This window comes from Aplysia californica, unplaced genomic scaffold (assembly GCF_000002075.1).
Source record: "Aplysia californica isolate F4 #8 unplaced genomic scaffold, AplCal3.0 scaffold00121, whole genome shotgun sequence".
NCBI classification, from domain to species: Eukaryota; Metazoa; Mollusca; class Gastropoda; order Aplysiida; family Aplysiidae; genus Aplysia; species Aplysia californica.
This window is the reverse complement of record NW_004797391.1, coordinates 323,498-338,611: the sequence shown is the minus strand read 5'-3', so window position 1 is coordinate 338,611 and position 15,114 is coordinate 323,498. Positions and strand designations below refer to the sequence as shown.

Sequence of the window (15,114 nt, the reverse complement as noted above, 5' to 3'; positions counted from 1 at the left end):
TGCATTGATGACGTCCATCAAGGACTTAAAAGTGCATGGATCAGTAAAATCAGAAATCGTCTGAAATTCAAAGATAATTTCATTGAATGCGAAATAAAACAATACTATTATTGAATAGCAATGTTTTGGCTGGTACTGGTGTATGGTTTAAAGATATGAAAAACAAGCAAAACAACGCAACGAAAACTAAAAAGACCCCCCCCCCCACCCCTTAAAAAAGCCTAGGAAGAATTTTATGAATAAATAGAATGAATTTATTGCAAATAATCAAGTGTTTGAAAGAGTTGGAATTGAAGATATCAACACGACCTCAAAAAGGAGACTTTGGAGATAAGTAGGACATGTTTTAAGAAGGCCGAAAACAAAATTGCCCTTTCAGACACGTTATTAGAGACCAACTAGAAGAAGAAAAAGAGGTAGACTAAAAACTAGCTGGACGTTACATATAGGCACAATCAGAGATGAGGCGATTACTCAGGACCGAGATGTGTCAGGATTGAAGGTGGCCAGGGACAGGCAAACGTGGCGTCGACTGCTCTCTGCTTTATATACCTGACGGTATAGGGAGAGGGTAAGTAAGTATACTATTTCTTATACGAAGATTTGTTTTGTCCAAGGCAAGCCAAGATTTACAGAAGGAAGGAAGAGTCCTGTTTCCTGCACCAAGGCTTAACTGTCAGCCACTGATCATACTAAATCATTTTAGGGTTTGAAAGTAGATAGGCTTGGAGGCACAACTATACTCAATACGTAATATGTTAGGATCACACCGGGACAGTTGGTGCAGTTACGATCTAGGTTTTGGTTAATTTGGTCAAAACACGCCAGCTGTTGAGGAAGGTGTCTGCGTCAAAATGGCTTTGGTAACGATTTTTAAAAAGTCACTAAAAAAGGAAACATTGAGTGTTATCGATTCTTAAGACAATCAAGTACCCGGAAGTGCTTACAATTGAAAATCGATACTTTGACTCAAACATCGCATTTGGAAGCCCGGTGACTTCCCTTTGGAGGTGTGAGCTCCGGATTCAATGTCCGTTACCAATAGGATTGAGCCGTGCTATTAGAGGCCACAGCGTACATTGTGTTACACAATACAATGCCATTATAAGTCAGCTGAAATGCGTAAACGCTGGTCACAACAATGTCCGTGCCATGGTTTGAGTTAGAAAATACATATCTTACACAATGGAACTCCCCCAGTGAACACCCATCTTACTGTCATCGAGAGAGAGAGAGAGAGAGAGAGAGAGAGAGAGAGAGAGAGAGAGAGAGAGAGAGAGAGAGAGAGAGAGAGAGAAAGAGATATACTGTTAATTTGTTCCCCATCCTAACGAAGCGGGTAGCATGTTTAATACGAGGAAATAAAATGCTGAATGTTTGGTTGATTGAATTGACAAATAAATAATTGATTGATATATTCAGTTTTGCAACCTTTGCAAAATAGAAGAAGGTGTCACCAAAAATTCCTATCCATAAGGTTACGAGTGACACATAGATGGGAAATTGTTTAAAAAGTTATATCTGTAGTACATTCTTCAGGCAAATAGTTTGTTTTTGATTGTGGGAGCCAAGGAGTCTAATCACATGACCTTGAGCTGCCAAATCAAGTGCGGACAACTGAAAATTGAGCGATAATTCACATCTATTATGGCCATTAATGGGTTTATAATATGGCAGCATAAACAAAGGAATTAGAGGGAGGAAATGAGTTATACTAACACGTGCAGAGTAATGGGTTAATCAACACTATAACCGCAGTTTCACCTTTTCTTTTTTTTTTTTTTTCTTGTTTTTTCTGTACTCGCTTAACACCCAGATAGAATCAATAAGGCTATATCGTGGGTTGGCCACTATTTGGCTTAGCGCGAGCAAAACAAAGAACCCCCCCCCCCAAGTAACACCTTCCTCCCCAAAAAAACAAAACAAAACAACAAACAACAACAACAAAGAAAACAACAACCCAAAAACAAAAGCAAAAAAACCCCCCAACAACAAACAAACAAAAAACCCAAACAAACTAACTAAAAGTAGGCCCAAATGAGGGAAGAAGAAAACTGGCATAAATGATGCTCAAAATTAAATACAAATATGCATGAACCTGAGTTTGGGCATGAGTGCAAATCAGGGCTCAGTTGGTATAAAGCTGGACATCTCAGGTATCACCCAAATTTGAAATCACAATGAGGTATCTTTAAACTGGTTGTTTGTGTGTTTTCTTGTTCGGTTGCGGGGTTTTAAAGTTCTCCAGCCACTCGACTTGGTCCTGTTGGAGATTGACTTTGCAATTGGGGCCCTGCTCCCTAAAACAACATTTCTGTGTTTATAAGGAAGTTGAACCCACACCATACAGTAGATCTAGTATTTGTAAGGACAGACAGGAAAGGGGACACTGAGCGGAGTAAAAAGTCATCACGTTACTGAAAGCCAAATCTAAAACAATTGATAATTCTATATTGTGAGAGCGATTGCTGCACATTACATCTTAAAAGCAATCAGTTTAGAGCCACTGTCTGCGTATAGTTTGTTTGGGGCGTGCACACATAGACAAATGGTTTGATTTTGAGTAACATAACTACTCGTATAATAAATAATTGGGATCTAATTGATCATACCCCCTCCTCTTTTGAGGAATGTGGCATGCAGGAACTCAATCATCCCTCTCCCTAGAACGCTGTTGATCCCGAAAAAAATGTCGTGACCATGCTGTATTCAAAATATCCTTAGTGGGAGTCCGAAGCCGTACTTTGGGCATATGACAGGTCTTTATCACTATGGTATACATTTAACACCCCTATCGGCGGCTGTGATATAGCAGTTGAGCGTCTCGCCTTCTCACACAGAAGACCTGAGTTCGATTCTCGTGTGGGGAGAATTTCTATAAAGTATCTCGGTCTTTTTACTGGGACGTTGTATCCCTCTTAGCACAGGGGGCCCTACAGGCAGGGCTGAAGCGCGTCTCCTGATAAATAAATGATCTAAATTGTGTAAAACATATACGTTAACACCAGGGGCGGCTCGTGGGGCTAAAAAGTGGACGTGCACAAAAGCTATCGCATGCTAAAGATAGTCAAGGACATAGTAAATGAGACGTTGTATAATTTTATGATCTTTGGGTTGGTTAAGTAGGACCTCGTGCTTTTATTTTCGTTCTTTTACTTGTAGCTTTGATTTCTAGTACTAAATGTGTTTGTTAGCTTAACATCAATTTTGTTCATCCTGTATTGAAACTGAACACTCAAGTAATAACTTTCACTACTCCACTACAAAATCATTCAAAGGCACGACTCATAGGACGGTCACGATCACCTCCCTTAGGTTCACGGTCACAGAGTCACTTAAAACAGTGGCAAGCCAGACAATGAACCAATCACAATTCACTTGAGTACTCCGCTGGATTGCTCCGGGGCTCACATAAAATTGGCGAAGAATAGCGTAACGGTCCATCGCGTTTATTTTTAGACAGCCTACTGTGGGCTATGTTTCGGCACTGTTCGGCAGGAGCACATTTGAGATGTGCCGTCTTATTAATATTAATGTACTGCCAAACTCGCTACGTGTGTCGTCATCGCTTGGGTTATCCCCAAGAGTTTTTAAATTTTATTATTGCGGTGTGTTACGTAAAAGAACATTAACACATTTTGGGCGGCACTGCACGACCCTACTCTATGGACGAACCACGCCTGGTTACCCCCCCCCCCCCTTCCAACCCTTTTCAACTCCATCTCTATAATACACCTCTGCATTTAGGGGGGGGGGGGGAGGGGGGAGCTACACCTGAAGGCTATCTCGCTTATTACTAGACCAAATTTTACCAAATATCACTCATATAACAAGCATAGCAAGGAGTCTTAAAATCCGCAATCAAATTTGAGAATTTTTTTCGTTTCCATGGATACGACGGCCATATTGGATTTTGTTGACATGTCTTACGTAATGAATACCGCACTTCTCGCAAATGGAAATTGATTGCTTTTCTTCTGCACGCGGGTTAATAAACATTAGATCTAAAGATTTGTCTGTTGTTTTTTTTTCTAAACGAGTTATAACATTTTTAATGAATTTTTTCCTGAGGTATCATTCAAGTTTGCAAAAATTCCGTGAATATCCACACTCCAGACACCACCAACAAAAATCTATTCCATATATCGAAAATTCAACAAACAATTTTTAGCATTACATCTTCTCTTCAATTTGTGAAAATGTCATGAAGATTGGATAAAAATGGTGGAGTTATTGAAAAAAGTGTAGAGAAAAGTAGCGTTTTGAGAAAACGGCCGATAAAGAAAAATAAAATATTTACTTTATGAGGAAATGGTGGTGACAAACATGCCTGGTATGGGAAAAATGCGATGATATAGTAGTAGGAGATGCTGAGGAAGCTAAAATGGCTACAACTCAAATTCCATAATTTGGAGCAGAATCGGGACTTTGGGGTTGTAGCCCCCCCCCCCCCCACCCCCTTAAACACTAGCCTCCGATCAAACCAAGACGTATGAATGTAGATCTTAACTCTTCAAAAAAAAAAAAAAAAAAAAAAAAAAAAAAGAAACCTGACACTCACTTTTAAAACTTAAATTTTTAACCTAATAAATAGCACAAAATAAGGCGAAATTCTGGCAGATGATAACTATACACACGTTCAAAAAGTTAACCTTTGTGAACAAACCGAATGTCCAGCACAAGCTTGTAAATAGATGAGGTACACGAAAAGTCAGTACCTGGTATGAACACCATTTGCTTTGATCACTGCTCGGCATAGGGAACCCATGGAAGCAATCAAGTTTACAATAACATGTTGCGGGGTGGTCTGCCGCTCATGCTGGAGGGCCACAAGAAGCCCTGGAAGTGTCTGAGGTGGCGGATTCCTCTGCCACACTCTTCAATCCATCTCGTCCCATAAGTGTTCGTTTGGAAACAAACCCGATGAACAGGCAGGCCATGGTAGAGTCGGAATGTTTTTGGTACACAAGAAGTCTCCACATACCCGTGCAACATGTGGACGAGCGTTGTCCTGCTGCAAAATGCCTCAATTAGTGTTCAGGTATGGAACAACATGAGGCTGCAGGATCTCATCCCCTTACTTGTCATGTGTCACTCTGTGCTGGCACCACAGGAGACAATCTGGCCCGTAGTGTGCGGTCAACATGTTACATCGAACTGTTCTTCGAGCAGAGAGTCCTGCCTCCCTGGGACGATTGCGGACTGTCTGATCAGAAATTCTTCCATGTCCAAGGATTTGAGCAGCTGTAGACGTTTCTGTTGTGGTTCGACCTCGAAGGTAGCGCACACAGAGGCACTTCAGTGAAATTTTCAAACTTCTCCGAGGGCATTAACATTTGGATTATTGAAAAGAGCTTGGCTTTCTGTTTTCCGAGCTTTTTAAATTTTTTGCGCTATCTTTTTAGTTTAGAAGCAGCGACCGTTTTTGTGAATCAATTTTCGCCCTGATTTGGCCAAATTTTTGCACTGCATTTTGTGCCACCAAAACTCGAAATTTTGCTTCACAAAGTCATAAAATCCTTAATAATAGTTGTATCGTGACCATTGAGGTATCATTTTGTTTGCTGTTTTATGTAGAATCAATATATAAAAATAAAAGTCAAGTACATTAAGAGTAAAATTCTTTTTACCGTTTAATTACGTCAATATCGTGACGTCGGGAGTCCAATGCCTATTATCCCAAAAAAGATACGGGCACACTTTCCATAATAATGGTCCGATTTTCAAAAGAAAAACATCACTCATTTTGTTTTAAAGAGTTCTGTAACTTGCTATAGGGAAAAATGATTGAAATTGAAAGCAGTTTCAATCTTACATGCATAACTCAAGCAGGAGGTTGGCGGGTGCTCTGGGGTGTGGTTTGTTCCTTTTTTCCTTATTAACAATCAACCGTCCTTATCTCTCCTCGTTCTTTTCTGTGTATGTTACTCTCTTGTAACACCTCTAATCTTCGGGGCTTATAAGCTCTATTTGTGTTGCAAGTGCCGTTAAACCCAAGCATAACGCAGACTTGAAGAATATGAAAAAAATTCAACGAGTATGGAATAAAGCGAGAAATCACCATAGCATATGACAATTACTGATGGTCATCAAATACAAATATATATATATACACACACACACACACCATGCAATGGCTCATATCCCGAAGAACAGCGACACCAGTTCTATGATCAACTGAGTGAATTTTTAAACATCGTGGATGACAAAGATAATGTGACAATGATGGGGGACTTCAAGGAAGACGACGTGGAAGACATACATGCGGCCACACACAGACAGGGATACAGATCAAAACAGCAATGGAGAAATGCTATTACAGTTATGTGCAGAACATGAGCTCGTCATATCAAATACCTTCTTCCAACACAAAAGGAGTCAAGTTAAAACTTGGTACAAATGCAATGATCTAAAGATAGCATCACAAATTGATTTTATCCTAGCCAAAAGATCGAAACTGAGAAAAACAGAGACTCAAGAGTGATTCCCATCTACATCACAGACACTGACCACAGACCAGTCATCATGACTATTGACACACCAAACAGGAAAAGGCCAAGAAGCAAAGAAACGATGGGAAGTCGTAAATCTCAGAAATATAAATGACAATAACAAGGATAAGATACATGAACGTTTGAAAGATTTATTTCACAAATTTGCCCCAAAATTGGGAGACATGGAAGAGGAATGGAGCCACTTCAAAGCATGTGTGTACAGAGCATTGAAAGAAGAGTTTGGCACCAGGAAAAAAAGAGGGCAGAAAAAGAAAACAACTATATGGTGGAATGACCAAGTGAAGGCAGCCGTCCAACTGAAGAAAAAGGCATTTAAAAAGTGGTAGAAATCAAAGACGGAGGAAGATTACATCCTATACAGAAAGGACCGCCGCTATACATCAAGGGTAGTAAAAGAAGCTAAGAACAGATCCTGGTCAGTATACGGAGAACAGCTGGTAACAAAATGTAAAGAAAACCTTTGAGAGTTTTACTAGAGAGTTGAAGAAGCATGAAGATGCGGGAAGAACCATTCAACCAAACTGAAATAGTCAATGATGAGCACGGAAAACCCTATTTTCAGAAAGCCAAAGATTAAGGAAAGATAGAAACGCTATTTCCAGGAGCTGCTTAATCCTACAGCAGATACAACAGCTAACAGCTTCTCACCGAAAGAAACCACTCCAGAACCATCACTACTGCAGAGTGAAACCCAACATGTTATAAAGAATAGCCCCACAAACAAAGCGATAGGCGTAGAAAACATCACAGCAGAAGAGATCAAACTATACGGCCATATCGGAGAACTCTGGCTATGGAGGATATTTAAACTGGCCTGGGCGACAAAAAACAACACAGAGCCTACAGAGGAATATCCCTTCTCAGCCGTGTGGATATTACGTTTGCCAAGATACTGGAAAGGAGAATGAGACCAATTGTAGAGACTCAACTCAATGAATCCCAGTTTGGCTTCAGAAAAGGCAAGGGTTGTACTGACGGTTTTTTTTTGTGTGCATTCGGACAGTTGTGTGTGAGGCTGCCATTAGACATGGCAAGACCTCAATATCGTCTTCGTGGACCAAGAAAAGGCGTTCGACAGGGTAAACAGATGTCAACTTTGGGAAATCTTAGAGGTTTTAGTAGCGGTTTTACGGCACCCGCAACTGCATAAGGTCATATGAGCGCCAAGGGGTGGATGTCAACAGAGAAGTCCTTACAGGGAATCAAACTTACTCTGCTCACCTTTCTAGCTTCTACAGCACAAAGTCTGCTTAGACTATCAAGGCACCCCGGAAACAGCGAGTCACAAGAGTGTGACAAACATACAAAAGAAGTAGAGGAAAATGACGATAGTAAGGATTAGGAAAGAAAAAGGCGCAGTTCCCTGTTGTAGTTCAGGCATAGTTATGAGCATGCCATTGTTCGATCAGCCCATTTACAATTCTACTGTGCATTAGAACGTCCCCTGTTCTGGAATGGCATAAAGACACTTCAGTCAGTGGCATCGCCCCGGGGGGTAGTCTTATAGTAATATGGTGTTAAAGGACAATTGCTCAAGAACATCATGGCACTTTATAAAAACAGCCGGTGTGCCGAAAGGTCAACAGAAGGACTACCGGACTGTTTCCCCATCACGTCTGGGGTGAGACAAGGGTGTGTTCTCTCTCCGCTTCTCTTCATCACTTACATGGATAAGATCACGAAAGCAGCAAACGACAACATCAATGAACTGAGCAAGCTTCTATTTGCTGATGACCAGAGTACATTAAATAAAGAAGAAGAAGAATCACAAAAAAGACACCACAAATTAATTAATGAAGAATGTAAACACATAAACATGACAATTTTGATTTCAAAAACAGAAGTTATGAAGGTAAGAAAAAACCCAGGGAGACTCAACATCCTTGTTGACGGAAAACATCTCCAACAAGTAGTGGAATTTAAATATTTGGGAAGCATCTTCTCACTAGATGGGCGTATGGACAAAGAAAAAGAACTATGAAGACAAATGCAGTGACCTACCAGCTAGCACCCCTTCTCAGTCACAAGAACATCCCAACTGAAGTGACATCCCCAGCTCATCAATAGAATATTCATTCCAACATTAACATACCAGTGCCAAACATGGTATCTAAACAAGGCATGAGAAAGGAAAATCAATGCACCCGAAATTAGGTGTCTCCGCAAAACCACCAACGTCACCAGAGGAGACCGCATGAGGAATGAGACCATACGTCTACCACTACCAGTAGTAAATTTATTAGAGCGTCAAAGAGTCAAATGGTTCAGACATCTAACCAGAATACCACAGAAACAACTAGCGGCTAGAGCTTACCACACCCACGAATCCGGCTTTAAATTAAGAGGAAGACCAAGAAAGACCTGACTGGATGGGGTTAAAAAGGCCCTGGAACAATATAAGTAATCAGCATATCTATCACAGACACCGAAACCTGCACCTCCCCTCGACATCCTAAGGATATCAGAGGAAGGAAAAAGTAAAATAAAATAAGAACTGAGGAGCAAAAGTGCTCACTTTGTTGCAACTGGCATCTTTCTTCAGGGTTGTTTCATCAGTGGAAAATAGTAATAGGCTTACACAGCTAATACCGTGAGTCGTGGAAGGATGGCGGCGGTGGCGATTCTAAGACAAATAAGACAAGAAGGATATATAATAGAGAAAATGTATAAAGTTGAAGAGCAGGTAAAGTGGGATGGAGAAGAAAAGAGAGGTACGGTTATGAAAGTAAGAGGGGAGTGGGAACACACGAAACCACACACACACTCCTCTCTCTCTTCTTCACACTACCTCTAAAACAATCTATGCACATAACTCCTTTACATCACTATGTCCCGGCGGGGGGGGGGGGGGGCATGTAGTGGATCCCACAATCCAGTAGCATTTTTCGTTCTTGTTCATACGACCAGAGACACTAAAATATATTTAAATACTCTCTGATACGACAGAAAAGAATGAAAATCTGGATCGGTACTAACAATAAACCTAAGAAACTTTATCAAACAAATAATTGCTTCAGATACTTTAATAGGCGTTCCTATTTAATTTTTGACTGTGTTAACAACACGAGTCCGGACTCTTCATACTAGATCTAGGCCCTAGGCCTACGCAATGAAAGGCTTTGGGCAGGGGAAAAAAAGGAGGGAGGGGGAGCTCAGTGAAAAGGAAATACTTGGGTCTAAAAAGTATCGTTTTCTTTACACTATCGAATGAACTAAGGCACAATGTGAGGTCAGTGATTATAAAACATTACCAAAATTGATTAACTTTTTGAACTAAAGTTTAAAAATCTCTTGGCCATGTATTTCCCTGTCTCGTACATTTCAAACAATGAAGGCGAAAATGTGTGACGTCACGACTCTGCGCGATGTCGCGGTGGAAGGGTTCAGCTAGGTTTTCGCGGATTTGGTTGATAAAAGGGTAAGACTACACTAGCCAAGGTAAGACTTCTACGATAACCATTTAAACGTTTTCTGGAAGAACAAAGAATGGTTTACCAACAAGGGTAGTTTGAAAAAAATATGGCGAGAAAATTTATCAAAAATCAATGGTTAAAAATTGTCTATTTTTCAACTTCAAATATTTCGAGACTCATTAGTCGCACATCGACCTGGAAAGAAGCGTTTTGAAGGCCATCCACAGGTCTTTAAAGACATGTATCGGACTTGAATGTTGGTCCCCTAAATTAAACAAAAATATGGGCTGTTTAAACCCACTGTCGCGATGAGACGTCATGTCTGGAAACAAATCCCTATGGGACTTTCCGAAGCCAAATGACGCCATAGTGAGCGCGTTCACTGAAGTGCCTAATATAACGATCCTGGGCCGCAGTAGTGACCCTGGGTAGACCTGACCTAGGCCTCTCATTATCACTTTGAATGTTGTATCGAGACCATAACACAGCAATGGTCTGTCTAGACACGCCAAAGTGACTTGCCACGCTTACTGAGTCACCCCTACTTCCAATCGTCCGATTGCATTATTAAGTTCAGCATTAGTCAACAATTTTTCAGTTGTCTACGGTTGTGTTACATGGACTATGTAAACCGTGGTAGTTGTAACTTTTTGTACGGCAATGAGAGAGGTTACAGCATGCTGAATTGCAGTCCATTACTGTGCATGAGAAAGTTGTCAAGGCGCTAATATGGATTCAGTAAAAACTCGCCTGGAGGGACGTTTTGATGTGTACTGCATGTGATTATAGGTGATTTGGCGACAACACTTGATTCTTTACAAAACTATGCCCCTAATATTTGAAATGTTATTTTGCGTTTCCTAATATTCAAAACGTATAAAGTGTCAAGTTTCTTTTTTTGTTGTTGAAGAGTATAGAACTCCCCACCCCCAACCCCCCCAAAAAAAAACAACAACAACAAACAAAAAAAAACAAAACAACAACCCCCCGACTCCAAACAGAGTTCAAGATCGATGCGGTGGGAATTCGAACCAGATTGGGTTTCCATTCAGTGAAAGTCGTAGTGATCAACCTATGTCTTTTGTTTTTTTTCCTCCTCTTCTTTTTCAATATATATATAATACCCGTATCCCCACAAACACCAAATTCCCAAGATTAATAAGAATCGTTAGCTTAAAGTAAATAATAGCAATGTATTAATCCATAGCACATGTGAATAAGGTATCAGTCATCATACTAAACCAAAAGTTATACATAAAATGAAGGCTAAAATCCTCTACTTGAAATACCAATATTATATCTTTTAGAACGTTGGTGGGGACATCTATATTTTTTGCTCCTTTGATCCGCTCTTCAGAGAGTGACTTCTCTTGTATAGAAAGAATATGAGCAAATAATGTTCTAAAATAACTTTTATTGGAGAAAAGAAACAACATGATTTAACTCAGACCCGATGGCGACATCAGCAATATTTTATCACTTAATTTCACTCCTTTTTCCGATTTCTCTAAAACGTATAACATAACAAAACAAATCAACAAAACCCTCCCCCCAAAAAAACAAACAAACAACAACAACAACAACAACCAACAAACAACAGACAACGAACAAAACAAACAAAACCCCAACTACAACAATAACAAAAAAACAACAAACAAACAACCCAAACAACCCCCCCCAAACCCCCAAAAGTAAACAACAATTAAAAAAAAAAGGTCTGAAACAGAAACGATTATTATCAGCTAAAATTGCATCCAGCCTTCCGGAGAACCCATTCACAATTTATCAGCGAGACGAATGAGGCCGTGACCATAGGCTCACGTGCCTCATAGAGTTGACCCAGAAAGACAAGCTAAGAAAACAAACAGCTCTCTCCACACCTACCCTCCTTCCCCCAATCCTGCATCAACAAACACCTCTCCCTCTGACCCCAAAGCAACTAACACCATGCCCCCCCTCCCCCCTCCCCGAAGTCTCGTATCCAGCTCTTTTTTTCAGAACCCTTCCCCCCCATCCAAACCCACCCCAAACCCCGAACACCTTAAATGGCGACCGAGGCATGGCATAAATAAGAAGTAATTAGTCCGAAGCAATCATCATTTCATACCATTTGTGAAAACGACAATGAAACATAATTGTCGCTAGGCCTAAGTTCAACTCAAGAGCACGGCCCACCAGATTGACCCCGGAATTAATCTACATTGGCCTTTGCCCTTTTTACCTTTACTCGGCACACTCCTCTTTTTGGGGGTTTTCCCAAGGAGATTAAAAGTAATGGAGGATGCTCTGTAGGTGGCACCGCACGCCTGATAGGAGCCCTCTCTCGCGGCGGAACTGTGGTCTACCTGCTCTGCGCGAATCCCCGACTCACGCACTGAAATCTAGATAAGAAAGAAGGTTTTATTCCGAGGTCCTTGAGATTAGGCAAGTCAATTAGTAAAAATGCCTTGCATCTGTGTTGTATTTAAGTGTAAGAACCGATACGATGCTGCAGTGGACCGAAGTTTTCACAGTTAAGTTGTTTTCCATTTACAAAATTTGAATGAAAGTGTTTTTATGCCCCCAGCAACACAATTTAGATCATTAACATTCATAAGAGGCTGGCTCCGGCGCTACCTGCCAAGGCCAACCCAGGCTGAAAGGGATCCACACCCCAGCAGAAAGACCGAGATACTCAATTTTTTAAAAGTATTCTTATTCTTATATATATATATATATATATATATATATATATATATATATATATATATATATATATATATATATATATATATATATAAAAATAAATAAATATATATAAATAAAATTATAATTATTATGTGTGTGTATGTATATATATATATATATTATACATTTATATTGCTATCCATTGTGTGTGCAAATTAGATGCTACTGTTGTCTAAATGTAGATATGTGGAGGCTCCATTAGAATATGAAATCAATACTCAACAACAATAATGATGAATATTTTCTATGTTAAAGAAACACCAAACCATATCAGATGAGGGGAGAGGGTTGGGTGGGGTGGATAAGAATTTGAGTCTTGTTAGATAGAACTATACTCGGTTTAATTCTATTGTTGTAGTCTACACCTAAGATCCCACAATCAATAATTCCGGTTCACTTAAGATTCTGCTGTTAAAAAATAAACCAAACAAAGCAACATCAAATTTTAATACACAAGAGTCATCACTGAGATAAATTATCCCCCCCCCCCTGGAGTGTAATAAGGGACTAAAAACGCTGCTCTCCATATCATACTTTACAGAACAAAAAAAAAAAGAAAGAAAACCTTCAAAGGTCATCCACGCTCATGCATGCGATCACACCTCCAAAGGTGCTGTTATCTCTTTTTTTAAAATATTTGAAATCATTGCGCGCTCTACTTTGTGAAAACCAGGAAACAAAATAATTGTAATAAATAATATTATTATTTATAGACCAAGACGCACTGTTAGCAATCAGATAAAGCTGGCATCGACCCTCTGTTGTGTTCACTATTCCTTATACGGGGTGCCCACTACGGACAGGATCGGCCGATCGAGGGCGATCGCCCGACTCGATCGCCTGAAACTGAAAACAAACACGTTTGTTTTTGAGGCGATCGAGTCGGGCAATCGGTCTGATCGGCCGATCCCATCCGTAGTGGGCACCCCATATTACACATAAAGTTAGTTATGGCACACGCCTAGAATCATGCAATCATAATATCTTAAATTCAGTTTTAAAGTATATTTTTATCCATTTCTAATAATTAAATATTTTGGCATCTTGAAAGATTATCTTTATAATTTGGTATGTTTGATAATTTTATGTTACTTGGACAAGTTCTCTTCTTATTTTACACATCTTTCTGATTTTTAAACTAGATTATAACATAAAACTCTTAAAGAATTGAATAATCCGTATCACACACAGAATCTTTTTTTTTCTCCCTGTCATTATCCGTCAGCCCGTCAGTTGATCACAATTTCTCTCTCTCTCTCTCTGTCTCTCTCCGTCTCTCTCTCTGTCTCTCTGTCTGTCTGTCTGTCTGTCTGTCTGTCTGTATGTCTGTCTGTCTGTCTGTCTGTCTGTCTGTCTGTCTGTCTGTCTGTCTGTCTCACTCTCTCTTTTTCTCTCTCTCTCTCTCTTTCTTTCTCTCTCTCTCTCTCTCTCTCTCTCTCTCTCTCTCTCTCTCTCTCTCTCTTTTAATTAATTTTCCCCATTCTCCTTCGTCCCCTCCTCATTCATCCCTGCTCCATCCCCTCTTCCTTGCGTGCATTCCCCCACCCCGCCCACCCCCACAACGTGGCCCAGCCCGATAAGATTCTATAAAAAGAACCGCCACAGTTTGAGATTTAGCCCACACTCGGCGGCCATATTTGATCCCCAACGCGGCGTACTGCTCGTGGCGCCGCGAAGAGAGAGAGAGGAGGCTCCATTAGTTCTAAACTCCTTGGGGTTTTCCCCTTCACTATAAAGCCAGTGCGCGTTAGGTGCCTGGGTGCCACTGACAAAACAGGGTGTACACCTATCCCAGGAAACCAGCTCTAACCAGTGACACCATTAGTTCGCAGGGGCAAGTCTACCATCTCCAACATTACCATTACCATTATACCAACAGCAACAACAACCACTCAGCATGAAGCTCCTCCTTGCTTTCGCAGCCGTGTGCCTGGTAAGACAAAAATACCGGAAACCAGATTTTCTGCTGTCTGTTAAAATACCGTACGCACGATAAAGGTATTGCCAAACTAAAAGCAGCTAGACACAAGTCTGAATTTGCTAAACGCGTACGATGACGACAACCCTTCTGGTACGATTATTTTTTAAAGTGGCGTCTGTTTAAGATACCGTTTCCAATTTCAGTTTCAAAAAGCTTACTTGTTCTTCTGGGTCGTCGAGTATCCTCTTACAGCTATATTTATAGAGGAGATCACTTTTCACGCTGACAAATGAGGAGAGAGTTTTTAGGAGGGGGAGAGGGCCACAAAAGACCAGGGGCGAAGGCTGACTTGTTTGACAGGGTAATCAAAGTGAAATGGGACCAGATAGGGCCTGTAGATATCACACAAGAATCTTACTCGAGGCGGCGACTCTGAGTTGTGAATGAAAACAAATCCGGAATTCATATTGTATTTTCAACCGCCAAAATAATCGGGAAAGAATCTTATTAAATATCAGTTCCCACTAAAATTAAACTT

General features: G+C 40.4%; 1 protein-coding gene across 1 annotated transcript in view; it reads left to right on the top strand.

Moving 5' to 3' along the window:
- Positions 1-14,402: 14,402 nt before the first annotated feature.
- The window catches only part of LOC101850880 (collagen alpha-1(XXI) chain), a gene marked incomplete at its 3' end in the record, with an annotated part of 5,599 nt that continues 4,887 nt past the window's right edge, over positions 14,403-15,114 (top strand). The window contains 1 exon segment of the mRNA XM_013081208.2: positions 14,403-14,588. Coding sequence (XP_012936662.1) covers positions 14,553-14,588 — 36 coding nt within the window.